Source organism: Manacus vitellinus, unplaced genomic scaffold (assembly GCF_001715985.3).
Source record: "Manacus vitellinus isolate BGI_N305 unplaced genomic scaffold, ASM171598v3 scaffold_3_pilon, whole genome shotgun sequence".
In the NCBI taxonomy this organism is placed as follows: Eukaryota; Metazoa; Chordata; class Aves; order Passeriformes; family Pipridae; genus Manacus; species Manacus vitellinus.
Window position 1 is genome coordinate 15,588,043 of NW_021940535.1, and position 27,285 is coordinate 15,615,327.

General features: G+C 37.1%; 2 protein-coding genes across 2 annotated transcripts in view; one reads left to right on the top strand and one right to left on the bottom strand.

Annotated features, from left to right (window-relative positions):
• The first annotated feature begins 355 nt into the window (after positions 1 to 355).
• On the top strand, positions 356 to 14,961 carry AZI2 (5-azacytidine induced 2). The gene is made up of 7 exons (XM_018075421.1): positions 356 to 608; positions 3,024 to 3,149; positions 3,482 to 3,581; positions 5,272 to 5,420; positions 7,743 to 7,804; positions 11,201 to 11,316; positions 14,049 to 14,961. The coding sequence occupies exons 1-7, from the start codon at positions 384 to 386 to the stop codon at positions 14,435 to 14,437; spliced, it is 1,167 nt and encodes a 388-aa protein (XP_017930910.1). The 5' UTR covers positions 356 to 383; the 3' UTR covers positions 14,438 to 14,961.
• Positions 14,962 to 21,423: 6,462 nt separating this feature from the next.
• CMC1 (C-X9-C motif containing 1) overlaps positions 21,424 to 27,285 on the bottom strand; it is a 44,388-nt gene continuing 38,526 nt past the window's right edge. The window contains exons 3-4 of the mRNA XM_029961972.1: positions 23,012 to 23,102; positions 21,424 to 21,689 (exon numbers count right to left, since the gene is read on the bottom strand). Coding sequence (XP_029817832.1) covers positions 21,575 to 21,689; positions 23,012 to 23,102 — 206 coding nt within the window. The 3' untranslated portion in view covers positions 21,424 to 21,574. The remainder of the gene's footprint in view (positions 21,690 to 23,011; positions 23,103 to 27,285) is intronic.

Consider the following 27,285-nt stretch of genomic DNA (forward strand, 5'->3'; position numbering starts at 1 on the left):
GCAACTATACTCTTTTACTGCTCATTGCCAGCTTGCAAAAACTCTGATACAGTATTCCTTCAGAGTTCAGATAGTGATACCAGCCAAATTCTAGGTTGGTGTTAAGCCTTAATAAAAATGAATTTGAGGGTTCATAAATCTGATACGTATTCAAAATATTTTTATCAAATAACAGTGAAACATGCTTCTTTTCTAACCAGCATATTTTCAATGTAAAATGGATTTCAAGATTTTTCTGCAAGATTAAGATACTTCGTAATTATTCGATCTTGTCAAACTTAGACAGAAACACCCTGCAGTATTATTTTGGAAGGTTTTCAGACTCCTGATGAATTTGTCTTTGTGAAAACTTTGCATTTATATCTGTCTTTTTAACAGCTGTCATGGAGGAGTTGGTAGAGGATGACATCTGTATTTTGAACCATGAAAAAGCAGACAACTCTCACAAGAGAGACAGTGATATTCCTGTTTCATCCTATAGTGGAGATGAGTCTGTTGCCTCACACTTTGCACTTGTCACTGCATATGAAGATATCAAGAAACGACTAAAGGAGACAGAGAGGGAGAACTCCCTCTTAAAAAAAAGAGTGAGAATTCTAGAAGAGAAGGTAAGAAAAAAGTTGATTTACTAGCTTCTGGTAGCAGCTTCTTTTTTACTCCTTTGCTGCATGGCAGAGCAGATGGTTAAGGATTTAAAATATATACTTAAAATAGTTTCCATGTTAAAAAGTCTTGGTAAATTGTTTTATTTGTTGAAGTGAAATGCAGTTGCTTCCTCTGGTAGTCTAGTTGCATCATACTGGGATTTTTGATTCTTACTGGGCATATATATGATGCAATGCAAAAACAGTAGTTTTGATTCAGAAAGATGTGTAGTTGCACTGGATTGTTGCTGTAGTTTACCTACCTCTTTATGGTGTTTATTAACTTGAGCACATGTGACAGTATTGTTGAATAGTGAGGTGCAAAGCCTGTAAGTTGTCAGAACCCAGGAATTGTCTATCAAAAGACTCTTGGGCTCAGCATACCTAAATATTAAGGAAAAATTGGTTGCTAAGACTATCTAGCTAGGTCTAACTAATTGCAGTCTCAAATCTGAAATACAAATTTGTCATGCTTAACATAGATGTTGGCTGTCTATTCTTTGATGCAGTAATTCTAAAACATAAAGGAATCTTGTCATTTGTTTTATGTACAGTTTCTCAGGCCCGTAATCTAGTGAAGTTCGTAAAAGCTAAAAATTGACCAGGACACAGATTTTTCTTCTCCAAGTAATGAATGCTGTCATTAAACATATATCCGTCATTCAGTACTGAGTGTCTTTGTACTGCAGAAGTTCTTGACTTTGATAGATTGCTTTCTTATATGAGATGGGAAGATACATCCTAGTGTTAGAGCTAAGACATTTTCTAGGAATTAGTCCTAAGTGTGTGTTACTGATTCTTGAAAGCTTTCTAAGTATGTGTTTTGTGGCATTAGAATACAGAGTCTGAGTCACACTCAGCACAACTTTGAAACACTTATTCAGGAATTCTTGGTGACTAGTTTGACAAGATTGACTTTCTGTCAAAAGGCAAAACTATCTCAGCATTTTCTTTATGTAAGGTCTGGGGGGTGATGGGAATAGGAATAGAGCTCTAGACTGAATATTCTCTCAACCATGCTGAGTGTAACATCTTGTATGTAGTTACTTAAAATCAAGATAAGCAAGACTTGACCTTGACAGTTCCTTTTGTCTTGCATCTTTTGGTTTGGCCTGGTTCAGCTTAATTCTCTTGAAAATGATACTTTGTTTCCCATGTGAATACAGTAAAAATGTTTCTGAGAGAGGAATATTGAAAAGGCCAAGGCTGTTTAAGTAACAGAACTGACTTTCAGTCTTTGTCAATAGCTAATATATCTGTATGTTTAAAAAATATATGGGGAGTTACCCCTTTTGAGTTTTCAGAGTGTAACTTCCAGAAAGCTTATTAAGCCTTTGTGTTCTATTTCAATGGCTTTATTAGGGGTAGGAAAATGTAAAGGACTAAATTTAAAAGGAGTAGAACATATACTTTGAGAGTTAATACAAAAGCAAAGGGCAAAAGTTTCTTATCTTTATGGCTTGCTTTCCCATACTTTTTTTTGAGCAAGCACCTAAAAGAGGAGATATTTAAGGCAGATACATATGTGTCAGCACTTTGGTTTTGTAGTTTTTTCTGTGTAGCTCTTTGATTTTTAAGAAAATCTGAACAAATCTGTTGCAAATATCTACAAGAGGTACACTAAACATGTTTAAAGGAAGTGTGCAGGATAAACAGGATGAAAAAGAAAATGCAATACTCAGTCAAACCAAGAATTTTGTATGTGAACAGATGTAATTTGATGTAAGACTTTGCTTCTTTCTGTCTTATTAAAAATGCTGAATATATTTTAACTCTGCTCCCTGTTTTCTGGCAATCTAGTTGGTAGTGCTTATTCTGCTTTGCTTGTCTCTTGCCAGAGCAGGCAATGAGGGAGTGGTGACCTGAAAGTTAATAGTTGTTTGTAAAATAATTCTGCTTTGGCTTTTCTTACATAACTATGCTGAAAAAAAATCTTTGTTTACATTATGAGTCATTAAAAAAATATGTTTGGTTTCCTCTGAACTTTCTATATGTTGTGTCTCTATGTGCTTAAAACTCCTTTTTCAAAAAGCAGTTTGTACATTTTCAGAGTCTGGAAAAAGTATGATTAAGGGATTATCAGTGTGAGAGTAATCATGATTTGTGAATGGTTTTTAAATACTCATAGCAGTCTAATGAAAAGTATCCCTGCCCATGGCAGAGGGGTTGAACTGGATGAGCTTTTAAATGTCCCTTCCAACTGAAACTATTCTGTGATTCTATAAACTAGCGAGCATTAAGTATGGTTAGAAATTGCAGAATTTGTAGACAGCCTTTGTTAGATTAGTATTGCCTGCTGTACTATTGCCTTTTTTAGATTGCTCAGTTCTCAACATAACATACAAAACTTCTTATTTCTCATGTCTGTTCAACTTTTAGCTGCTTGGCTCCCGGCGGGAAGAGGAATGCAGCTCAGTTGGGCGTGAACAAGTAAATAAGGCATACCAAGCCTATCGAGAGGCCTGCATCGACAGAGATAACTTGAAAAGCAAGCTGGAAAAAATGGTGTGCCTTTTTAAGTAATGAATTAAATGCATGGTTTAATAAGTACTTGCATAGTTAGTAAATTTTTACTGTAGAATGAATTTTACTTACTAAAGGTCTGTGGTTAGTTATATCACTCCTTTAGGGTTTTTAAGTACATTACAATACCTTATGTAGGAATAACAATTTCAAGGATCTCAATTTTATTACTGGGCTAGAACAGTGCTTAAAAAAGACCAATTTTTTTTTGTTTTGTCTCTGTTTAAAAAAAATTGAATTGTCAGACATGATAGAAAAAAGCTTCACAAATGGTTTTCTGCTGTGTTCCCCCACCCCCTTCCCCCCGAAAATAGGTGAAAGAAAGTGAGAAATCCTTGAAAACCTTGAATGAACAGTTGCAGTCTAAAGAAGTAGAACTGTTACAACTGAAAACTGAAGTGGAAACACAACAAGGTGTGTATTTGGTTACTTCATCTTAGTGCATGCTGATGAGCCCTCATGGTTATATCATGGTCTTGGGGCATGAAGAGGTTTAACCCTATAGAGTGGCTGGGTAAGAGAGGCATGTCTGACAGTGAGGCACTTTGAGCTGGGGTTCCTTTTTGTGAATGGTGACATGCATGTTAGATGATCGTAGGTGAGGAGCTCCATGGTGAAGATCTGAGGCTGTTGTGTTCTACCACAGATGATTTCATAATTTGAGAAATGGGCACAACCTGATAGTGCATAGGCTGTGTCATGTACATCTCTGGACCCCACCACCTTTTCATCAGAGCAGGGTGGGAGCATACCTGTACAAGTACAAAGATTATTCAGTCAATACCACTTCCTCTGGTACCTGCAGAGGATCCAGTATATTCCTTTTTCTCACTGTTGGGATATATGACAGGTGCAAGGGGATGTTGTATAGCAATATAGCTACAGTCGACAACAGTCACTTAAAGGACTGGGAGATGAGAAAAGATAGAAAGATGTTGGTTGTAGAGAGCCTGGTTAAAAGAGGAAGGAGAAACAAACAATTCCAAAAGCAATTCCAAAAGCCCAAATCCAGCTTCCGTTACTGCAGTTGTAAAGAGGGCTGGGCTCATGATAGGTACGTAAAACACTATGGAAGAAAAGAAAATCTGTATTAATTTAGTTACAAGAAAAGAGAACAAGAAAATGCTATCTGTGTAGGGATATGGACTGACTTCAGGGTCTGTACAAATGCAGTCATTTGAAAGGTGCTTGAGTTGGATTACTCTCCAAGAGGACCTCAAGCACTGCTTCAGTTGCACAAATTTTTAAACCTATAAGAACAAACTGGATGTAGTGCTAGTATGACTCTTGAGGACCTCATGGTTTGAGGAGATAAGAAGTGCAGAGTTTATAAGGAGAGCTCTGAAAATGTGGTGATTTCAAGCCTTATTTAGAAATCAGTTTTACTAATAACTGGACTCTGAGCATCTTGTTTGAGTAAAAAATCAGTGTGTTTAAGCTTGTTTAAACTGTTAAATCTGGAAATAAGTGTACCATGTGGTTGAAGATTTGAGGGTTTCTTCCTGTCATGTTCTTTTTTTTTCTTGCTCTCTGACTCGTGTTCTGCCACTGATTTGATACTAGGATCATCTCAGGTGGCTTCTTACTGTGTAAATTGCTTTGGTCTAATAAGATTTATGTAACTTCTACGCTTTCCCCTTTTGTTTTGATAGTATCTTTTGTTGTTCTGTTTGAAACTTCCTGATTAATCCTGGGGGAAACAATGGTAAATTATGTAATGATATAAATCTGAGGGGGAAAATACTTGTGTTTTTAAAACACATAAGAAGTATGCAGATTGGTCTATATATTATGTGTGTTTGCCATGAACTGATTTTTCTATTATCAGTGCCTTTTATGCTGGTGCTTCCTTTGTATGTAAAATCTCCAGTCTGTTCCTAGAAAGTAGGGCTCCATGCTTTGAACTCAGAAAATAGACCACTTCTCTGCCAACAGCTTTACTAGTGTTACTATTTCCTTGCTGTCATAAACTGCAATTTCTTCAGAATATAATGTTTTTGTAGGGCATGGTCTGGTTGAGCAGAGCCTTACATATTGATTTACATTCCTTGAACTGAGACTGGAATCTGATTTTTTTTTTTTTTTTTGCTTGTCTTCTTTACAGTGATGAAAAGTTTGAATTGTACTCAGGCCAACTGGGAATTAGAGAAGCTGAACTGTGACCTTAAAGTTCATAGTTTGGAACAGGATCTAGAAAAACTCAAGGAAGAGTGCAACAGTCTCAGGAAGGAGTTGCAAAAATCCAAGCAGAAGGTACCTTAATTTTTAAGGAATTTTTGTAGTAATAGTTTATTTTAAATCCCAGGTTCAATCAAAATAAAGGGTTAACAAAGATATAAAGTATATAATTGAGTGAAAGATGAATATCTTGGTAAAATTTACCTTCAATATTTTCTTAGACTGTCATGTTTCTTGGAAATAGGCTTCCCAGTGAAATGGTCATGGCACCAAGCCTGTCCAAATTTAAGAAATCTCTGGCAACACCCTTAATCATAAGGTTTGGTTTTAGGTAGTCCTGCAATGAGCACAGAGTTGAACTGAATGATCCTTAAGGGTCCCTTCCAAATAGAGATATTGTATGATTTTACACAGGCGACATTTCCTAGCCATTGCCCATATAACAACAGAAAATAAAGCTTTATGATTTTTATAAGTAGTCATTGTAGTGTTCTGTGTAAGCTGGGCTACTTAAAACGTTTGGGAAAAAAAACTTTTCTCTCTCTCTTTTTTGTTTTTTTTTAAAATTGAATGCTTATGTTAAAGATGCCCTGAACTTTATTAAAGGAGGCCTAGCATTTTTCTTTAGGGTAGCTGCATGAAGCTTGTCAGGAAAGTACCTCTTTGGCTGCCCTTCCCTGTCATTTCTGGGGCATGTGTCTGTTTTGAGGGATTAATTATGTAACCTGGCTGTTGTTAGGATCTCCAAAAGAAAATTAAGATAATGTAATGTTTTTGTTACTGTTAAGTTATATGTCTAGCGCATTCTTAATACTTTCCATCTTACCCTTGATGAAAGGTGCAGTGGCAGTTTCTAGGACTCTGTGGTCACACTGAAGTTACACAGGGAATGGAAAAGATTTAAATGTGATTGTTTGAAGAGGCAGATTATTTTACATTCCGTATGGCCATTAATAATAATAATAATAATAATTATGTAATCTTGATTCACACAGTATTGGAGAGAGTCTGCATTTTTTCCACTAGGTGGGGATAAAGCATGTGAGGTGTTTTGTTAACTTCCCTTGTTTTCACTTTTGTCTGGAATTCTTTCAAGTGCTTTCAATAACTTGTAAGATCTGAAGGCATACTGTAACTTGTAATTGAAGATTGCAGATTGTATTGTGAGGGTGAATGTGTTAGACAGAACAGACTAAGGTAGCAGTTGTAAGGGATACCACATGTGACACTTTAAATAACGCTTATATCAGTGGCTTTTGTTGCAAAGAACAAATACAAGGAACAGCTTTTTTGTTTGTTTCTTTTTTATTTGTTTTTTTTTTTAAAATATAATTTCTTCTTGATCCTGCTAACTACTTAATATAGGAAACATAAAGGTACAAGTTTTCAAATGTGGGGTAATAAAGCACAACTGTTTTTTTAACTCTGAAATTGAATCTTTGATGGGCAGTGGTGGGAAAGTCGTCATGAGGGGAAAAATCTGTCAGGCCAAATACAGGCAAATATGATCAATGGGCAATGACAAGTCAGCATTGTTTCAAACCCAGCTGGTATTTTTGTTATTACTTGATTTAATTATATTAGTTAGCTTTTTCAAATGTTTTCTACTGTGTAGAAATAATTTACTTTCTATTTTTTTGTACTTTTAGATATTCTTACTCAGGTTTTGCATTGTAGTTGATGCAGTGTGTACATTATATTGACAAGTTGCTTGAAATGTGCACAGGCTGTCATGAAGCCACAGTAACAGGTATCAAATTCAAAACAGCTTTGGCTAGGGGAAATAGTAGTTGGAAGGTAACAGGAAAAGAAGGGATATGAATGGGAGTTCATCACAGGCGAGGGTCTAGTAGAAACACAGCTAATGAAGTGAGCCCAATGTTTGATTTGTTAAACAGTCCTGTTAAATTCTCTGAGGCTGCCTGTACATGCAATTTTAAAGTAAGGATAAATTACATTCTGTTATAAAAGTAACTTGTGGAAGTAAATCTGTACTTGAAACAGTTTGCTTTAATGTAAAGGTCTTTATATACTGTGATAGGGAAAGAACAAGAAAAAGACTGATTCTTTTTTTTTTTATGGACATCAAAAGTCTTTCTCAATTTTTGCTTTTTAAATCAATCACGAAGTCTGACAGCTCAGCTGTTTAAAAGAATACATAGTACAGAGGTGGCTGAGCATTGCCTTCATATGAGTAAGTAGTTTAAGCATTTTTTTAAGTGGAAATTCTTAGTAGAATTTTGATTTCATTTTGAAACCCTCTGCAGCCAACACAAATGAAGACTACTTGTGAATTTCAGTATTACTGAATATTGTAGTTTCAGTGCCATTTTTTCAGATAGAAGATCTGAAATCATGTTCATTCAGTCTCTGCCTTCCTTTCACTCTGTTACACAGGACCAGGCTCAAGATGAAAATCCATTGAGTGGAGACCACCTTCAAAGGGAAGGTATCCAGAGGTATGAAAAATCAAGTGATGTTCATGTTTTATTTTCAGTTTACTGAGGGACAAGTAAATATTTGAACAAGTAAATATTTTAGCAGCCTCTTTAAACATGTTATTTCAAATTACATTATTTCAAGTCTAGGTATACTCATTTAGCAAGATCGTTGTAAATTTTTTTTCTTTATTATGTTTGTAGTTCAGGATGATGATGACCATTTACATCTTCAGATTGTTGTACAGAAAAAGCAAATTTAATTATCTTGGATTTAAAAATCAGCTTTTTTAATAATTAGTTGACTTGAGGAGGTGGTAAATAAATTTCCAAGTGTCATCCCAGCTATGGAATATCTTCATTCTGTGCATGCGGAGGTTTCTGTGTTTGCATAGTTGCAGGCTTCAAATCCCTTGCACACTGCTGGAACATATATTCTTACTTAGTGCAGTGCAATAATATTTCTACAAGAAGACGTTTTAAAGGATTTTTTTTTTAACACTGAGGAGCCATTGTGTGACTCATTCAAAAAGAAATAGCAGTTGTCCAGAAAAATGCTAAAATATCAGAAAGCATTTGTTCTCATTTTGTACCCATTCAAATAATAATTGTACTTGTGATATAAACTCCTTAAGTATATGTGCTATATTAGGAAGTATATATATCTTTTAATTCTTTATGCGAAAGAACTATACAGGAATACATGAAAATTCCCAAATGTTCTGTCTTGCGGAAATGAAATTCTGTCTTTCTACCCAGTTATGCCTGTTCATGCACTTACAGGGTTTTCCACCAGAGGGAAGAGTGGTCCTTCATAATGACAGATTGTTTAGCATGATGCCTTTTTGCTTCTTTGGGCATTGAAGAGATGGGAAGGGAGATCAGTCACTGAAAGAGAACTGTACAGATATTTCTCATCTGATGTTCTCTTGTATAATGACGATAATGTACGCACTATACACAAATCACACTTTGTCCTTTCACCTTGACTGGATACTTATTCCTGTGGTTTCTGATGGAGCTTCACAGTCAGTCTTGCACGCTGATGAATGGTATTCTCTCAAGACACAGCAGTTATCTTTTGATCATTGCTCTGATCAAACTGATAATTTGATCGAATGATCATTAATCAGAGCAGATTTATTCCACAAAGTGGGGTTCAGGTGGCAGCCATCAGAATTAGCATATGTACAGCATAGGGTTTCTTGTAATACTATGTAAATAATGAATGTGTAGTGAATATGTAAGGCCATCCAAAAATCTGTGGAAAACACACATGAAAAACCTCCTGTGAGAAACATTTGTTGTAGCTGGCAGTCTTGCTTTTTATGGGAGATGGAGGCATTTGCAGTCAGTTAACGTCTTGGAGAGTAGTTATTTCACATTTGTGAGGAGTCTGCAAATCTGACTTTAAAGTCTCAGTTTGCAAATCTACTTTCCTGTAGATTTAGGCAGGTGGCCATATTGAAGGTTCGTATTACATGTAGAAGGCAGTATAGGATAAACCCTGCAGCACAGGGTATCCTTGGTTTTAAATTGCAAATTCACTGAAAATTATTAGGCTTTGCAGTGGGATTCTACATCAGCATCCACAAAAACAATTAAGATGTGTCATGTGTGATTTAAGTGGAATTCTGGTACCTGCAGTCATTTGCAAGATGCTTGTAAAAGTGCTAAATGCACTTTACAAAATTCATCCAAACACTTTTCTTCTAGTTAGTGGCAGACACTGAGCCATTCTTGTATTTACCACTTCTGTGTTAAATATTGGACAATACTGTCTTGATACAACTTAAGTTTGTTTGGTCTTATTTTTGAGACCAAAACACGTGAATTAATGAAGAGTGGTTGCCACATCAACTTAATTTTACAGTTGTCATCTTTAATGAACTCTCATCAACAGTTCAAAGAGCCAAAAGGATTCTGCAGTAGAAAGGCTCCAGGTTTATCTGAACTTCTTGAAATATCAGTTTTGAAAATTTTAACTTTGTGTCAGAATTGCTGACACCTAATACATTACCTATTAAACTGTCAGCTTCCTCTGTTCTTTAACAGTGCTTTTTCAATCTGACTGTTTATATTCTGGTGAGATATTTCTGAGCATAGCAGAAAGTTCAATTTGTTTTAACACTGTTAGCGTTCACTTGCAGGACAGCCTAGTACCTGCTTCTCAGAGTGATTTGTGCCTGATTATTTCATGCAGGAGTGATCCTATATTGCTATTTTAGAGGGATAGAATTCTCTACGTATACATGAAAATACAGTTATAAAGCTTATTAATTAGTCATCTCGACAGTTTGAGACACTGAGCTGTTTTCAAATAAATGTCTTAGGTGAATGTAGTGAGGAAGAAAGAAATTTTCTGGAAACTCTCACCCATGATACTTCTCTTCAATAAATGTGTTTTGGTGGAATGTTAAGCATTAAAAAAGCATTATTGATTTCATATTTAAGTTTGAAGTAACTACATCCTTATGCCTTTGAACACTAAGTTAATTATTAATTAATTAGTTAATTATTAATTAATTAATTATTAATCAACATAAGACTGGTATTCAGTGAGCCTTTGCTTGAAATTTTACCAAGAATCATATGGTAATGCTGACTTCTAATTTTTTTGTTCTTGATTTTCTTACCAACTATTAAGGTGTAATGCCAATGTTGGAACGGTGCTGCTCTTGCTAAATAAGTTTCTCGTATTATGCTGTCTTAGAGAATGAATTGGGTGACTATGTTTTACGCTGTCTGATAAGGCAGTGTATTAACATAATAATAATACATCATGCATAGATGACTTGAATATGAAACAGTATGTTTTCTGTTTTAGTTTGGTCTGTGTGGGAATGCTCAGTTGGGATCTCAGGTATTTAGTCTGAATTCAGCGTAGCAATGTAGACAGTGTAAGACCCAAATATATATGGAATATTTAAAATTCTGATCAATTAATATTACTAGGATCATAATATGTGACGGGGTGTGTGGTCATTTATTGAAAGGTATTCAAATTAAAACTACCTTCTTTGCAACGTATTGTCACTTTACTTATGTATTTTAACTATTCCTTTGAGATTTCTTATTTTATGGGAAGGTGGTTAGTTTCAAATAATGAAAGGAAAAAGTATGCTTCATATTTCTCTCCATTTGGGGAATTAAAATTATTATTATTATTACCTAGTATGTTAATATATAGTGCATTATATATTGTAATATGCACAAATCAAATAAAATATACAAATGTCCATCAGTTTAAGGTCATTATCAGTATCATTCAATGCATTTTGAATTATGGTACTCTAGCAAAATTTGCGGTGTATGTCAGGCAAAACCAATTTATTAACAGATAATGCTTGATAAGCATGTAATAGGCTGCTTCAGAGGTGGCAGTATTTAACTGGTAATAAATTTCTGTTTTGAAAGTGTGCAACAAGCATATTGGGAACTGAAGAGAGAAATGTCTAATTTGCGCCGAGTGACTGATGTGCAAGCCGAGGTTCTACGAAAACTGAAAAGGAATCCAACAGCAACCAATAAAGGCAAGTCAGTGTTTGCAGTAATAGACCTTACAAACACAAGCTGTTAATTCAAGATGTCCTATTTTAAAAATGAGAGCTATCATATCTTATCAGAATCTCATCAATTGAAGTTGATAAGCTAGACTATATTATGGTTCCAGCTTACCCATTTTCTGCTTTTGCTTCTGTCTCATACTGGTCAACTTCACACATAAAGGTGTTGCTGATGTGTTTTTTCTTCAGTACTGTATTCTGTTCCCCTTGTGGCTTTTTTCTCAGTCAAGTGTTGCTTATGTGCACAAGGCTGAGGTGTTAAGTTTACTTGTATTTGACCTTTTACCACAACTACTTCATATTAGGGGGGAAAAAAATCTTTTTGCAAATGCAGTCTTATTTTCCCAGTACAGAATATATGAAATTGGAAATATTTTAAAAATCAGACTTTAACAGGCAGAAGTTTCCTTATGTTTCTTTATGTCAGTTGTCTTTTTTAGCAAAATGCTGCACAATATGACATTTTTTTGAATGTCAAAATACTGGGGAAGCAAAACTGCCTTATATAAGGGTTAAATAATTTCTGTATAGAGTATTTATAATTTCTGTTAGCAGTTCATCAGACAGTTCTTCTATTTCATACATTTGTTTCTCTCAAGCCAAATGCTAGACTGTCAGTCAAACACTGTGGTAAACAATCTATTTCCTTTGTTTTCTGCTTACTTCAATTGTGGTATTTACTGTGCTCAGAATACAGGTGAAAAACAGTGAACTTGGTTACAGTGTATTGGTGACAATCTCTGATGGCCCTGTCCATTACTGGATCAAGACATTTTGTTTCTAAACAGCTCAGTGAGGTAATGACAGGATTCACCTCCCGGTCAGTCCCTGCCTTTGTGGTCAGCAGTGACTAATGATCACTCTCTCTCTGGTACTTGGCTGATACAAACTATCAACACATTTTGTAGAGTTGGCCATATGTTACCAGGTGAGTTTGTGTTCCTACAATTCTAAACCACATTTGTCAAATAAATTCAGCAGAGAAACTAAGAACTGAATGGGTCTTTAATCTGAAATCTGTCAAGGTTTGACGTGATCATATCGTGTCTTTCTGTCCTTATTTTAATTTGGAGTTACCTGTCTTGCCACTACACAAGTACTGATTTTTGTTTTCTCCTTGGTAAGCAGTCTCATTTTCTGGAGTTGTTCATCCACAGCCATAAAAGGTGTTATTGATGGATCAGGAAATAGTGGACTTCTGCCTTTTTCTCTGTAGGCTTTTTTCACTAATTTTTCAGAAGTATGTAAGAGTGGACAGGTCTGTTGACCCTGCTCATCAGCCACCCCTAGGAACATGATGCGGATATTTTATAAATATATGCTTATATTTTTAGAAAAATCTGGGCTTATGAAAAATATGGGTAGAACTGACTTAAACCTTCCACTTCCTATACATCTACTACTGGCTGTTTTAGCATCTACAAACTAGCTGCCACTTCAGAGGTGCATTAAGTCTGCAGAACATGTGTTTGTTACTCTGTGTGGGACGTGAACAATATCAGTTAATGTGCAGATTCTACTTATCTGTCATATGCATATGGAGGCATTTTCAACAAATGTGTGTCAGTGGGAGTTTTTTATTGTTGATTGTTTGTGTTTTGATTGGGGATTTATTTTATTTTTTTTTTTGCATCTTCAGTCTATTTTCAGTGGATTCCATTTTTCTTAAACTTCTAAAGGTCTGTAGGCCTCAAATTGCTTTTTACAGCTTTCAGCACAAAGAGGCCAAATCCAGTGCCTTATAATGTCTTTCAGACATGATGCCTGTGCTATTGGAAGGTGGTTTTGGTTGACATTTGTGAATTGGGTACTGCTTTTTAATTCACAGTGACAAACAGAAGTTGTATTCTTTGACCAAGATGGTTCCTCTTTCTGTCCCTTAGGAATTAAAGTTAAAAACTGCAGTTTATACTCAAGATTCACATCTGTTCTAGAAAACAGTGTATAAGATGTGAGTTTCTTTAACTGCAGGAAGCATTAATCTACTCCCATTACATGTTTATGTACATGATCACTATAAAAAAAAAAAAAGATCTGGTTTTATTTGGCCATCTGTTCAGATGTGCATTGAAGATGCACTTCTTCCATTTCAGGTAGATGCTGTTCTGTTTCAAAATCCTCCCTTTCCTAGCACAGTTTAAAACTTCCTTGGAATTCCAGATGGCTGAATACTTCAGTCTGTCACTTCACTTTTGGAAGTCAGACAGTAGTGGCACACAGAGAACCTGGGAACACCACGTGCTTCCCTCTTACTGCTTCATGGACAATGAGAATTCAGTTTCTGGGCAGCCAGAGAACACAACTTGTTAAAAGAATCAGTAGAGGAGGAGGCAGCACTTGGTGTTCTGCATCTGGTTGTTTTCTCCAAGCGCATGAAAATCCTGTTTCAGCGTTCATTCCAGTCCGGTCAGAAAGATCCAGCAGTTTACCTGTGTTCAAGTAGGAGTCAGGAGGTTTCCTTGGAGTTAGGTGTATTTTAGACATTGTGATTTCAGGTTCTTGGGTTCATCTTGTAAAGTCAGACTGGTGAGGTTAGTATGGTGTTTGTAACTTTTAAGTAGTTACTGAATGTGGTCTGAAAACTTGTGGCTTGAAAACACTGTGTTTAACGTCCCTGCTAGACTGTAGTACATTTGGAGTACATGAAAAATGCATTAGATAATGTAATTTTTAAATCTTTTTTTATCTCCTTCCTTCAGCTGCCCCTACTTCACCAGTACAATGTGTTGAATCGAACATTTCAAAGCTGAATTTGACATCTGGGGTAGTCTATAAAAACCTCTCACAGAACAATAAAGACTTCTGCAACGCTGTGTCTCCCCCTCTGCTGAGAGATGTCCACATCCCATCGGAAAGGGTGACTCTACAAGCATGGGCAGATGAGAGACCCATTCCAGTTGATGGCAAAACGTTTCAGGAACACCATTCTTACGGAAAGAGCTCTCTGGAAGATAATTCCTGGGTATTCCCAAGTCCTCCAAAGCCTAATGAGAATATGTTTTGGGAAATTAAAAATAACCCAACTTTGTTAAACTGTCCAGCAGATTACCTGGATCAGTGTAATCAAAACTGTCTGCACAAGAGTTAAACAATTTTTGGAATGATTCTGAATAGGCACCTTAACGCTTGAACTTTTTAAGACAGAAAAGAAATTGCTTGAAATGTTATTTCTTTATTTTTAATTCTAGTTCTGAAACAGAAGCCTAGTCTTCCTCTGCTGTTAATCAGGAGTAAGTTCCTTGATGTTAAAGCTGTGCTGGTATAATGCAAAAATAAAGAAATCTAGCATGGGGCCTAGATAGTCTTGTACTGCAGATGACATACATTTGCAAAAGGTTACACTGAAAAGTGAGTTGATGGAATAAAACAAAATAATTCAGTTCTGTATTTGTTTGCTATTTGTATCTTATCAAGAAAATATTTGGTATCTGATGTTAAAACTTGTACCAGCTCTAAGGTGACTTTTTGATGGTGTCCTTTTTCAGAAGAAGACATACAATGAAGAACTGGATTATCTCTCCCTTCCTCCTTTCAACTAACTTTCTGATTCCTCTGTTTTTAGAAATGCATTTTTATATAATCTTTAGCCAAGAAAGGTGAGATTTTTTTTTTTTTCCAAATCCTTGATTTATATTAGATAGTGGCAAGAGAAAAATCTTGGCTATCTTGTTTAGCTTGCACCATTTACGGTTTGATTGTGAATTCTAAAGGACCATAAGTAATGCTGCTGAACATTGTGAATCCTGGAGGTTCAGCTTGTTCCTGCTGAAGGGAACTGACTGAACTCTGTATGCAGCGGTGCTGCCACAGAACTGTCCTGCTCACAGGGCAGTTACCCATATCGTGCCTCCTTTGCACAGCACCAGAACCTTGACTCTTTATTTGTGTGGTGGTGATGGATACTAACTTTTCTTTTGTGAAAGAAACAAAGCCTTAATTTAATCAGACTTGGTGTTGTCACACTGTTGATATACGTAAGAAGTATTTTTGTGGTATCTTTAGTATGCCACCGAGAACTAGAGTTATTAGAATCTGCCTGCTTTATAGATTATGGGTGTCTAAGTACTATTTTTTTTAACTCTTAAGGCCATGAACTGTTTTTAGGCAAATATAATTTATGCCTTTTTTTAATTATCTGCTTCATATCTGGCTTGATACAACAGGGTTAAGTGAAATGTCTTGACTGCTCCGAAGGTTGAAGAAAAATGCTTTGTAATTTAGATCCATGATGCCTAACTTGTAATGGGCAGGAAGATATTTAATACTGAATGGGCTATTTACACTTGTGTGGGTGGGTGAAGTATTTGACTTCACAGGTCCAGCTTCAGATCAAAGTAATAAAAATTAATTTCACAGCTGTTTAGTAGCAAATTATCTTAAAACTTCTTGCAAATACATGAGGAAGCTATGACTGTAGCATAGCTGTAGTAAAGATGGGCTGTAAAAGTGTTACTGGGGTGCTACATGACCTCTGTGGTTCCAGACACTCTTCCCTGCACAGTAAGTATGAAGCCCATCTCCTTCTCTTTCATTTTATCTATCAAAGTCGAAAGAATGCCTTCCAGATACTTTCTACTATAGTAGCAAACAGCATACATAAATAATGTTTCCCATTCACCAGATATAGTTTTTCTTTCTATTATCTTGCTCACATATACTGGGTTGTCTGTGATTAATGGAAATGGTGTCAGATGCTGGAATTTATTCTGACCAATGAACACAGCTGACTCAGGGGAGTACAGTCTCTTGGAAAGTAATAGAACAAAACCCAATATGCATAAAACAAATCCAAGTCACTAGGCTTTAGCTGATAAAAGCAACTACCTGTGTAATAACAAAGAAAACATTTCTCATGTGGCTGCATAAGCTATATGGCTTACTTTTGGGGTTCCCCACCTCAATATTACAAAGGCGTTTTTTATTAAGTAATGTATTATCCAACAGACATCAATATGATTTCTGCATTGAGGGAATTCTATTGTGTAAGATTTCAAATAAATTTATTTTTGTTTGAAATTGGTTTCACTTAACAAATCTCCTTTCCGTATTTGGCACAAAATTTTTTACTTAAGTTTTAATTCCTTGATTGTGTATAAATATTTCTCCAAATACAAACAATTAAATTTGAGGTTCATCCTTTTTCATTCAGAGGAAAAAAAACAGCCATCTGCTGTAGCCTGCTTCAGCATATTCTGGGAAAAGTATTCTCTTGGATGCTGAAACCTGAAGGACTTAGTTACCTTAAGCTATGGTGAGTTCAAAGTGGTTTGACTATTTGTGTCAAAAGGTTCCTGATCCCTGCCCTGTCTTCTGTGACAGGGGAACTTAAAATTAAGCTTCTCTGTGCAGAGCCTGAGAATTTCTGGGCTTTACCTTTGACTCTTGGTTTATATTCTGTGCTGCTTCCCATTCTGGAGAAGGGAGCAGCAATGTTTGCCGAGAGGGACTTCAGGAGAATGCTGATACTGGAGAGAGGTGGGAATGATGAGGGAGAGCTTGCTGTAGGCAGCATTTCCAATCCAATCATTCATTGCCATGTCCAAGCTGTAACATTTGAAAAGGAAGTCCCCAGACTTGGAGTCACCTGGGAGCTTGCTGGCTTGTGAAGCATCTGTTGGTCCTAAGCTTAACAATCATATTTTGACTGAAGATGGAAAAGTCATTTAAATCCATGCTGCTAGTGGCTTACAGTGCTTTTTCCATTTTCAGAAGTGAAATCTTTTCATCAGAGTGACAGCAGATTACATGCAGAAGTAGCTGTAGTAACAGCATTCTGGTGTTTGTGTGCACATGTGCTTGTGTTATATAAAACTGTAAAATCGCACATAGTAAGGACCAAAATCCACAAATAATTCTTAAATGACACCAAGCAAATTTTAACTTGAATGCAAACTTTGAATATTTTATACCTTCACTTAACCCACCAATGTGACAATTTTTAATTTAAGAAAGCACTAATTCCATTTAACAGAAACGGAAGACAGCTTTTGGGGCAGGAGGAGGTTGTTGCTTTGCACATTTAAGCGAGCATATGGCAAGCTGATGAATATGTATTTGGATATTTGGGGAGTTGGATGAACCTCCTAATAACATATATGTAAACTTGCACTGTTTGGTTAATTTTAAATATTTTTAAATTTTGATAACTTTAAGTTTCCCTGCCAGTTTTGTGGTTTAAAACTGATCAGTTTTCCTCTTACGTGAACTAGCCATATTGCAGAAAGCGAACTCCCAAATTAGCTGTGATCCACTGTCCAGTTTTTACAGCTGGAAAAAGACAAGAGCAGCACTAGACATATGGTGGAGTTACAATAAGACAATACCCATTCCAAGTAATGAAACACAGACCCACATAAGTATCATATGAACTGTACTGGTGAGATAAAGCAGATTGAACTTTATTTCAAAACCAATGTGCAGCAGACTTTGAGACTCCTACGCTGAGACACCTGTAGCTTTAAATGATGCTCTGGCCCTGGTAAAGGAAGACTGAAAAGCTCCAGTACTTGACACCTGTATTGTTGTCTAATCTTCAGACAGGCCCTCTGAAGAACAGTCCTCACAGGGCAGTAAGAGCCTTGTGTAGTCTGAATACAAAAGGGCACGTGGGGTTCTGATATGGTTTTTGTATTATTTTTTTGGGTCCTGAGTGGTCAGGCTTTTCCCCCCTTTTTTGGGGGGGGGAGCAGTGTGCTACTCACAGTTGTATGAACATAATACAGTGAATGAAAGCTTTTCATATATAACACCTTTTCCCTCCTTCCTTTCAGATCTTGCATTTGTAGGGAGCCCCCCTCAGGAATTTGAAGAGAGTTTTAATACACTGAGAGTATTTTTATATTTATATTTATTTTTGTATTTTAATACACTGCAGTCTCCAGTAAAAAATGGGGGTGTTTTGGGGGCTTGCCAAGTGCTACGAAGAGGCACAGACAAGCCCCTGTGCTGCAGAAAAGGCAACAGATGCCGTGCTGTGCTGAGCAAGGGTGCTCAGTGACAAACCAGTCTTCCAGCTTTAAGACCTAATTCCATCAATGCCAGTGAATAGTGCCTTGTGGTTGGTTTTAAGCAGGCTGGGCACATGGTTACAGGAGGTAAGCACGGGGGCAGGCTTGTCGTTAGGACCACAGTGAAAGCCCTGTAGCTTTGCAACAGCTTCATTTGTAACAGGCAGTGTTAAAACTGGGGCTATAAACACTTGGTGATGCCGCCTCCATTTTTCAGAAGGTCATGTTAGAAAACATCGGATGCTTTTATACAAACATTAACTGACGGGCGAGTGGCACTGCCAGGCTTCAGACCTTGGCTGACCTCCTCAAGTCAGTCCGTGCGGCTGCACTCCTGTAACCTTTCTATATAGACAGGCTAACTTGAAAACACTGGAAGCACACCTAGATTAATTTCCCTAATTGTCTACTCCTACGCAGAATGATAATGCATAAGAATCCTGCAGAATTTATTTCATAATGAAAAAAAAAAAGAAATATCTAGTGACCATTAATGAGAATTGCAATCCCTGGCTTAGATGGAGATGGCTGCATGCAGTACTGCATGTCTGCACAATGTCAGCTCCCTGCCTCATCACCCAGGGCTGCTCTCTCTAAGTACAGGCAGTTACCATGTTTGGTTTTGTTGGGAGGTGGAGGGGCTGAGGGGGGAAGATAGACAGGCTTCCAAAGTTGTATCCTCTCATCATTACTAAGTAAGTGCTTTTTAAAAAATATTCAACATGTAGCAAAAAAACTTCCAGTTCCCTGCACACAGCTGAAGGCTTTGCCAATACTACTGCTGTATTCTTACTTTGTTTAGAATCTAGGGCTGCCTCCTGCTAACCTGAGTAGGAAGGAGAGTTTATAGCTGAGACAGAAACAAAACCGAAAGGAATTCACTAGTATGAGTTTGTCACTTCATAGTACTCATTCTTTCATTTAAACTTTAAATAAAAGATGCAAATGCAATTAAAGTACAGGATATTGCACAAGACAGTAAGAAAGCAAAAGGTGTGAAATCAAGAATTCAAAACTAGGGAACATCACATTAAGGCCATGGATGTGTTACAGAGGAAGCTCATGCCAGAGCCCAGGGCAAATCCCAGCTCTGAGTGCATCCCAGGCCAAACAGAGGAGGAGCTCGAATAACCCAGTTCTTCCTTATGCCCACAACAGTGTCGGTAACGAGAAATAAATGGCTGACAGCACCATCCAGTACACGGGATTTCAGGCTTGAGCACAGAGCTTAGTTATCAGTGCAGAAGTGAGTTGTGGCTGTTGTTCACATACAGCACGTCAAGGGTGGGGGACCAATACCTGCAGGTTCCACCCTAGGCTTTGTTCCACTCCAGGCACTAATTCCTCCCCTTCAGTACTGGTCACTGCACGGGAGTTCCCCCGCACTGGCTGAACATATTTTCTGATGAGCCAGAAAAGGAGACCCCCATTGCTGATGCTGTGTCTGATCACCAGCTGTGCTTGGAACCTGAGGATGACCCAGGTGAGCCCTCAGTGCAGGCACATACCACTGGCAGCACACAGCATTGCCCCTAAGGGAATGCTTGCTCCCACACAAATCCTCTTTGGGAAGGCTTTTGACAACAGTTACAAATACCCAGGCTGGATTTCCAGAGGCTGAAAATGTAGTAGATTTTCATAACGGCATACCAGAACAGTCACTATCTTTAAAAATACATTTTGCCATCTACCTTAAGTTTACTCTTTTTTAAAATACAGCAAAACAACTAATTTTCCACAAACTGATTAGGAATATTTTTTTTTTCCAAAATGCTTGAACTAAGGAGAAAAGAGCAAGTACGCACGTAGGACACTGTTCCACATGTGCTATTTTAAAGTGGTTAGTTTTAGAGCTGAGTGCCACTTAAGTTTGCCTTACAAGGCAGAATGCTACACATCTCTTCAGTTTTTCATTCACAAATGTTCGCTAGTCCTCCAGCCACTCTGCTGAAGCAACACTATTACTGATAAAAGGCACAGAATAAAGGGCAAGGACTAACTTGCAGTGTTAAGACCTTCACATACAGATGTCAAAGTCCGATTTGAACTTCCTACTTGAATAGCTTTAGAGCAATATTGTATTTATGGTGAAACTATTAAAATAAGTCAAATTTTGCATCTTCTAATGGACAAGTATCAAATCCTATTATGTACTCTGAAGTTTTTTTATTTTTTTTTCAAACCAGGGCATTAAAGTTACCAAGTTTAAGTGTAGCCTTTCCCTACTTGTAAAGAATTTGGTTTTATTTCAAAATGTTTCAAAGGATACTCCAAGATAGCCTGTAAAACTTTGAATTACTATCTCTAGTGAAGTCATTTATGCATTTGAGAGTTCTACCATTAAGCAGCTTCAAGTACCAATACACGAAAGATCTTTTGTAAGCCCCTTTTTAATCAGGGACTTCCTTTCACTTAGTTCCTGCAAGAAGTGACCTGCATTTTACATGCCTAGTTTAGTTGTTTACTCACCTATACCTGCAATAATTTTGCAAGTGGGGTCACTTGCTCACTCTTGAAGTGTGGCAGCTTATTCTGTGTTCTCAAAGAAAGTCTGGATCAGATTACTTTCTCCTCTAGAGTCAAAACGGTCAGTCTGGGCCACGCACAAACACAAGGCATCCATCCCTTCTGGCAACGTCATTTAAAAATGAGTCACAGTGTAGGCACAAGTACTACCAGGCTCTCGTATGACTCAACATTCTCATGAAAAAGATAGTTCACACTGGTCTGAGCAGCTCTTCTCTTCTGCATTTGCAACCCTTCTCTTCTAGTAAGTGCATCTCCATACACAGTCAGCATCAGGTGATGACTAATAGACCAGCTTCAATGTATACACAATTTGTGATCAGTTAATACAATTTAAGGGTGAAAAATTTAAGTTTTCATGTAGCCTAGCTCACATAACTAGACACAAGCTTTAAATTCCAAATGGACATTCTGGATTTGTAAACTGCAACTTGCAAACTGGTAACAAAATCACAAGTCCAGACAGAGGAACAGACCTTCGCACCTTCTCTCGCAAACTGTGACAGCATGCTTGAGATCTTTAACTACAAAAAATATAAAATCTAATTTTAGAGATTATTTTATTCTCCATTCATCTCATCTTGTGTATTTCAGTTAAACTCCACACAGGGGTACAGATCATTTAAGTCTGTTTAAATCAATTGAAACTCAAAGTTGTATATAAAATGTGAGAAGTTCATTTTAAGTTTTAATTATACATTTGAAGTAACCTTCTGTCTTTTTTTCTTAATTCCAGTTGCTCTGTATTCTTCTCTTTGCTTCAAATATTCTGCTTTGCATTCTTCATAGAATGATGGATCAGAATAGCTGCAAGACAGAAAAATACATAATAATGGTTTTCGTCTTGGAATATGGAACAGATACTGCACATTAACACCCAAAGAAAACTTGTCTGCCTTCAATAATAAAATACTTTTTTTTTAAAGTAGTTACGTGTTACAGTTATCTTTGTAAACTCTAACTAGTAAGTTGATCTGCATTCTCTCATGATACTGTTTTCTCTTGAGGCATAGTCCTTTTCAAGCTTCTACAGTCAACCCACCAAAAGGAAAGGTAGAAAAAGGGAAAGACATTTGGTGTTTTGGTTCAGTTGAATAATTTATTATTTGCAGTTATCTTCCTCAGTATGGGAATCTATTGGAGTCCACTTATATTCTTTTATGCACCCGAACAACTGTTTGGAAGAGGTTAAAGTGTATGTCTCAAACAGTAGATATGTAGGTCCTTGATCATTACATTCAATTCCTTTTTCTTATAATTTTGTTTTTAAGTATAACAATTCAAGCACTAAACATTTTTTCCAGTAGCATTTTGTTTCATTTTATTTTTTAAAAAAGGCAAATGTACTGACAAATAAAACTGAGTAACTCCAGCAAGTTCTGACTGCAGTTAGGCCTGAATTCTCACCTGATTGGACATGGTTTTTTCATCAGTTCCCAAATACTTGAGAATAACTGTCACTAGTTCAAAGGCAATTAGTCTTAATTTCTGGTTTAACAGAGCAGGACACACATTCCACCAAAAAACAAATGAACATCCTTTTTCTCCCAGTGAAACTCAAAAAATCCCCAACTCTCACCCTGGCAGATTCAAGAATCTAACACTTCAGCCTGATGGCACTGGGAATAACTTAGGACTTCCAAAAGAAACATTTCAATCCACCATGGCTTCAAGTTGACCTCTCTTATATCTAACAATTTCCCACTGCTGCTGCTATTGCTGTTCACAACAGCAGGACACTTTCAAGACAGACTAAATTTTAAAGAACAGTTCAAGAAGCAAAATGAAAACAAACTTATCCTGTCTCACTAATAGAGGATGAAGGTGCTCCATCCTCACATGGGTGATGCAACAGAGCAAACATAGGGCTACAGGTCATCTGGGCTGAAATCTGTCACCATGTAAATCAAGGACAGGCCTTTATGGCCATATACTTATATGGTAAATAAAATCTTGTCAGTCAGGGCCTGACCAGCACAGTTCTAATAAAGAAAAGATACCATTTTCAGAAAATACATCGAAGTCCCTAACCTTGCATAACCCTTTTGAGAATAGTTAATATTTCTACTCATTTCTAGATTAGTATAGGCCATGCACAAAAAAACAATAAAAACTCATGAGGGACTTACTAGCCAACCAGGCAGTCTTTCAATGCTGTGTTCTCTTGCCGACACTTCACCACCATAAGAAAACCAGTTTCTTGACAGCATTTAGTAAAAGCTGGGAAGCAAAAAAACAACACAAACTAAATTAAAGTTATAAAAATGACAATTGGTAAAAAAAATCCATGTGTAGGAGGTATCAGACCAGATCTGATTTATTATTATTAATATAGCCATAGCTGGCCCAGAGTCTCATACAGTTTGCAAGATCTTTGTCACTTGTTTAGCAAGATTTTAATTGGGATTCTCCCCTCATCACGTAACACATTCACACACATACTGCTATTGCTAATACCAACAGATTTTTGAAATTATTCTTGCAGCAAATCCATGATTCTTGTGCCTGCTTTTCATACAGTCTACTCAGGGCTATCACAGCAAAACAAAAGGAATCATGAAAAATTAGGTAAACCAGGGTTGTGTTTCCTCTACAGCAAAAGCTTTTGGAATTACTGAAGCATGTTTGTATATACATTAAATTAATTTAATCTAAATTAAGAGGGCAGCAATGCTGACAGCAATTACTGCCTCAAAGAAATGCCACTGGCAATAATCTCGTGTGAAGGTTCGGACTGGAGATAAACTGTGAGGTCACGGTTCGTTCCTGGCATTTCCAAAAATCTCTCTTGGGAATGCAAGGAGAAAGCTGGAAGTGCCAGGTTGTACTCCACGGCACTACAGTGCTCCATGAAGGACTGCTGTCTTCTCTGTATCTTCTCTGCATTGTGTAGCCTGTAGCTGTTCTTCAATTTGGAATTTCTTCAAAGTCCAAATGTCTAGTAAAGAGCACTGTCCACAGAAATACTGATGATCTACATTTCTGGGATCATGATCTCTGGCATTTAAGAACAATTAAGTTGCTCAATTAAGTGAAAGTACCTGGTCTGTTTTCAGGGTTTTAAAACTTAAAAACAAGTCAGTGAGATACTAAAACAGAACAGCAAAGTCATGGTTAAGGACATAGATTTTATCTGGGAGTAACTAAAATTATGCCTCATTTTTACCAACACCTTGTACAGATGTTTCACTGAATAGTAACTCTAGATAAGAATTAGCTGTTATTTCTATCAGAAGATTTCAAATTGTTTTGTTCTAAGAGGTCGGCTAAAAGGCTAACAGCTGCATTTAGCAGATGGAAAAGAAAGAGAGAGAGAAAGAGAAAGCCAAGTGTCCAAGATCAACCAGTACCCAGGTCAAGAACAAAGCTCCCCTCTACTGCATCTCCTTCCAGAATTACATCCATTTTTCCTCTTCTAAGCTCTTCCAGCAAATTTAGGGCATACAGAAATCATTATCTTCTTGCACATATTTAGCAAAATTTACGACTAATCCAGTACAATCAAAAATTAATGCTGCTACATCATACATAGCATAAATCACATTATCTATGCTCAGTGTATATGTACGAGTATCATATGTTCATGCATTACTTACTCTGTTTTGTCCAAAAACTTGGACAGTATGACTTGTAAGTATTTCATGTACTTACACTAGAATCTTCCATTTCTTGTATGCAGTGATCAGCTGTGTAGTATTTACAGAAACAGCAATTTTTGTATCCCTTCCATTCTTTACGCTCACTTATATATTCTTTCTTTGATACTTATTATACCTTCTGAAATCACACTAGGCATCAAAAAGGCACCTCAAGCACCTCCAAGTTACTGACCATGTGAAAATATGGGCACAACTGTCAAACACATTGCCACATAGTCCTGTACCCAGCCTTGTATGTGTTCAAGACATTTAGCTGAAGTTTCAAATCTGCCTCCTAAGTAACTATTGATCCTGTATGCTGATGTAACTTCCATTACATCAAGACTTCAATATACAAGAAAATAGATTTGTGCCTATAAAAGCAGCAATCCTCTCCTTTGCTCAGAGCAGATGCCCACTGAAATGGGCATCAAGCAATCGTGGACCTCTGTGGAGCAAAATTCACCTTCTAGTATCCTGGACACTACTGGCAAGACTTTAAGGAAAAAGTGATCCAACAGCTGCAAGCAATCCCTAGGTGAAACTAATCTGCTTGCCCATGGCTATATGAATTAGGCTTTTACCAAAATAATTTACAAGTAAAGGCAGTGTTTGCTGAAAGTGATGATGACAGACTTAAGTGTCCTTATACTGCCAAACGTATGTATATATACATTCGCAAAACTTTGCCAAGAATTGACTTCTTATCTACTTTTAATGTATTATTTATTGATGAACACTTAAAACATGCTCCAACACAGCACCTGGTGTTACACACTGGCAACTTCACCACACACTACCAGAAAAACAGATGAAAGTATGCAGAAAATGGGTTTAAACTGACTGGTTAATTACCACTTGGGAAGACCCTGTAACCTGTGCTCAAAAAACTACACCGAATTTCTAAGATCTCGTTCAGCATGTGTTTTAGACCTAAAGTCATCCAAATACAAATGCACAATTTTGAGGAAACTTCTGGACAGCTGAGATTTACAAAGCAGTGTAAGCTCGAAACAACACAAGAAAAGTGTTATTAGATTATTGAAATGTTTCTTTGGTTTTCAAAGGTGAACCTGACATTTCTTCTGTTCTTTCCTGGACTGTTTACATTGACTGTCCCTATATCAGCATCTCAGAAAAATCATACCTATTAGTACATTTCTAAAAATGTCCTTTGGTCTTTTTTCTGGGAATAAACTTTCAACGCCTTTGAAAGCTTATGGTCTGTCTAGTGACCAGTTTGATTTCTACTCTCCATGGGCACTTCTTTAAGTGCTGTGCTGAGGTTTTGGGTTGAGGGTTTTTTGTAGTAGTAATCATTTCTTCTGGAATCTGTGAAGTACAAAACCACAGAAGACAACGGGAGGTCCCTCTCACTTGTTAGCTCACCAGCCTTGATTGGTTAAAGGCGTGATGTCCCAGTGAACTAAAAAACCTGAACTGCAATTGCAAGCACTCCCTGTCTTCAGAAAGCCCCACCTGCAGTACAGGGCCAGGCACTGCTGCAAAGTGATAAAACTGCTTCCAGCTATTTAGCTTTAACATTACTGATGCTTAACAACAGAGAGAAAGAAAGGAGGTTAAAGCATATTGGGCATCCTTATATGAGCACACAAAATTTGATTAGCCATCTCTTCTCTTTAAAAGCCATGTAAGGAGTGTGGTGCAAGACAGGTTTAGTTATAAACACTTACCAGAAACCTTACAGGAGTCTGGAGAACATTGTTTTATTTTTAACTATGCTTTATTTTGCTCACAGAGGGGCAAATACTGATCTCTTCACTTTCATCACCAGTGACAGGACTCGAGAAAATGGCATGAAACTGAGTCAAGAGAAGGTTTAGGTTGGATATCAGGAAAAGATTTTTCACCCAGAGGGTAACTGAGCACTAGAACAGGTTCCTCAGGGAAGTGGTCACAGCACCAAGCCTTGTCTGAGTTCAAGAAGCGTTTGGACAATGCTTTCAGGAACATGGTGTGATTCTTGAGGTGTCCTGCACAGGGCCAGGAGTTGGACTCGATGATCCTTGTGGGTCCCTTCAAACTCAGCATATTTTATGATTCCATGAACCCTTCCATGAAATAAAATATCTCAATGTTGAACAGCACAAAGAGTGTTAAAACTACTAGTTTGGAGAATAATCTCGCAAATAGTGCACAAGGGATCCAAATCTCAAACCAAAAATTAATCTCCATCTCTGTAATCTTGACAATCACCACTCTTTCCTCACTCAAGCAATAGCTGCATTATGGACCAAAGTTTCAGGGTGCATAGCAAAACACCACAAAATGAGTGGATATACAGGATCTGGTTACAAACCTTTTGTAGTTTAACACTTAATTAGCTCTGAGTGGTAATCAGAACAGTAGAGAATCCACCCTCAGGCTCAAACAAACCTCCTTCCTGATATACTGCACATCATACAAAGAAGAGTTGCTCTTTCAGAGCAGAAATCCTGTGTATGATCCAATATTTACAACTTTAGCAAATGACTCCCTGTGATTTTACAAGTTCATAGGCTGATTTACAAATCATGGGCTGATTTGTTTTCTTTCAAGCAGCAGCAAAACTAGAGATAAATTTGAGTCAGTCTGCAAATTCATTGCAGATTGTAACACAAAAGAAAGACATGTTTCAAACAAGCAATAAAAGTTAACCCCAATATTTATAAATACAAACTAAATAAACTGAAGGACAGGGCTCAATGCAACAGAAGTGAAACTGCCTTGTTAGAAAGGGGAAAAAAGCTTGCCCTTGATAAAAT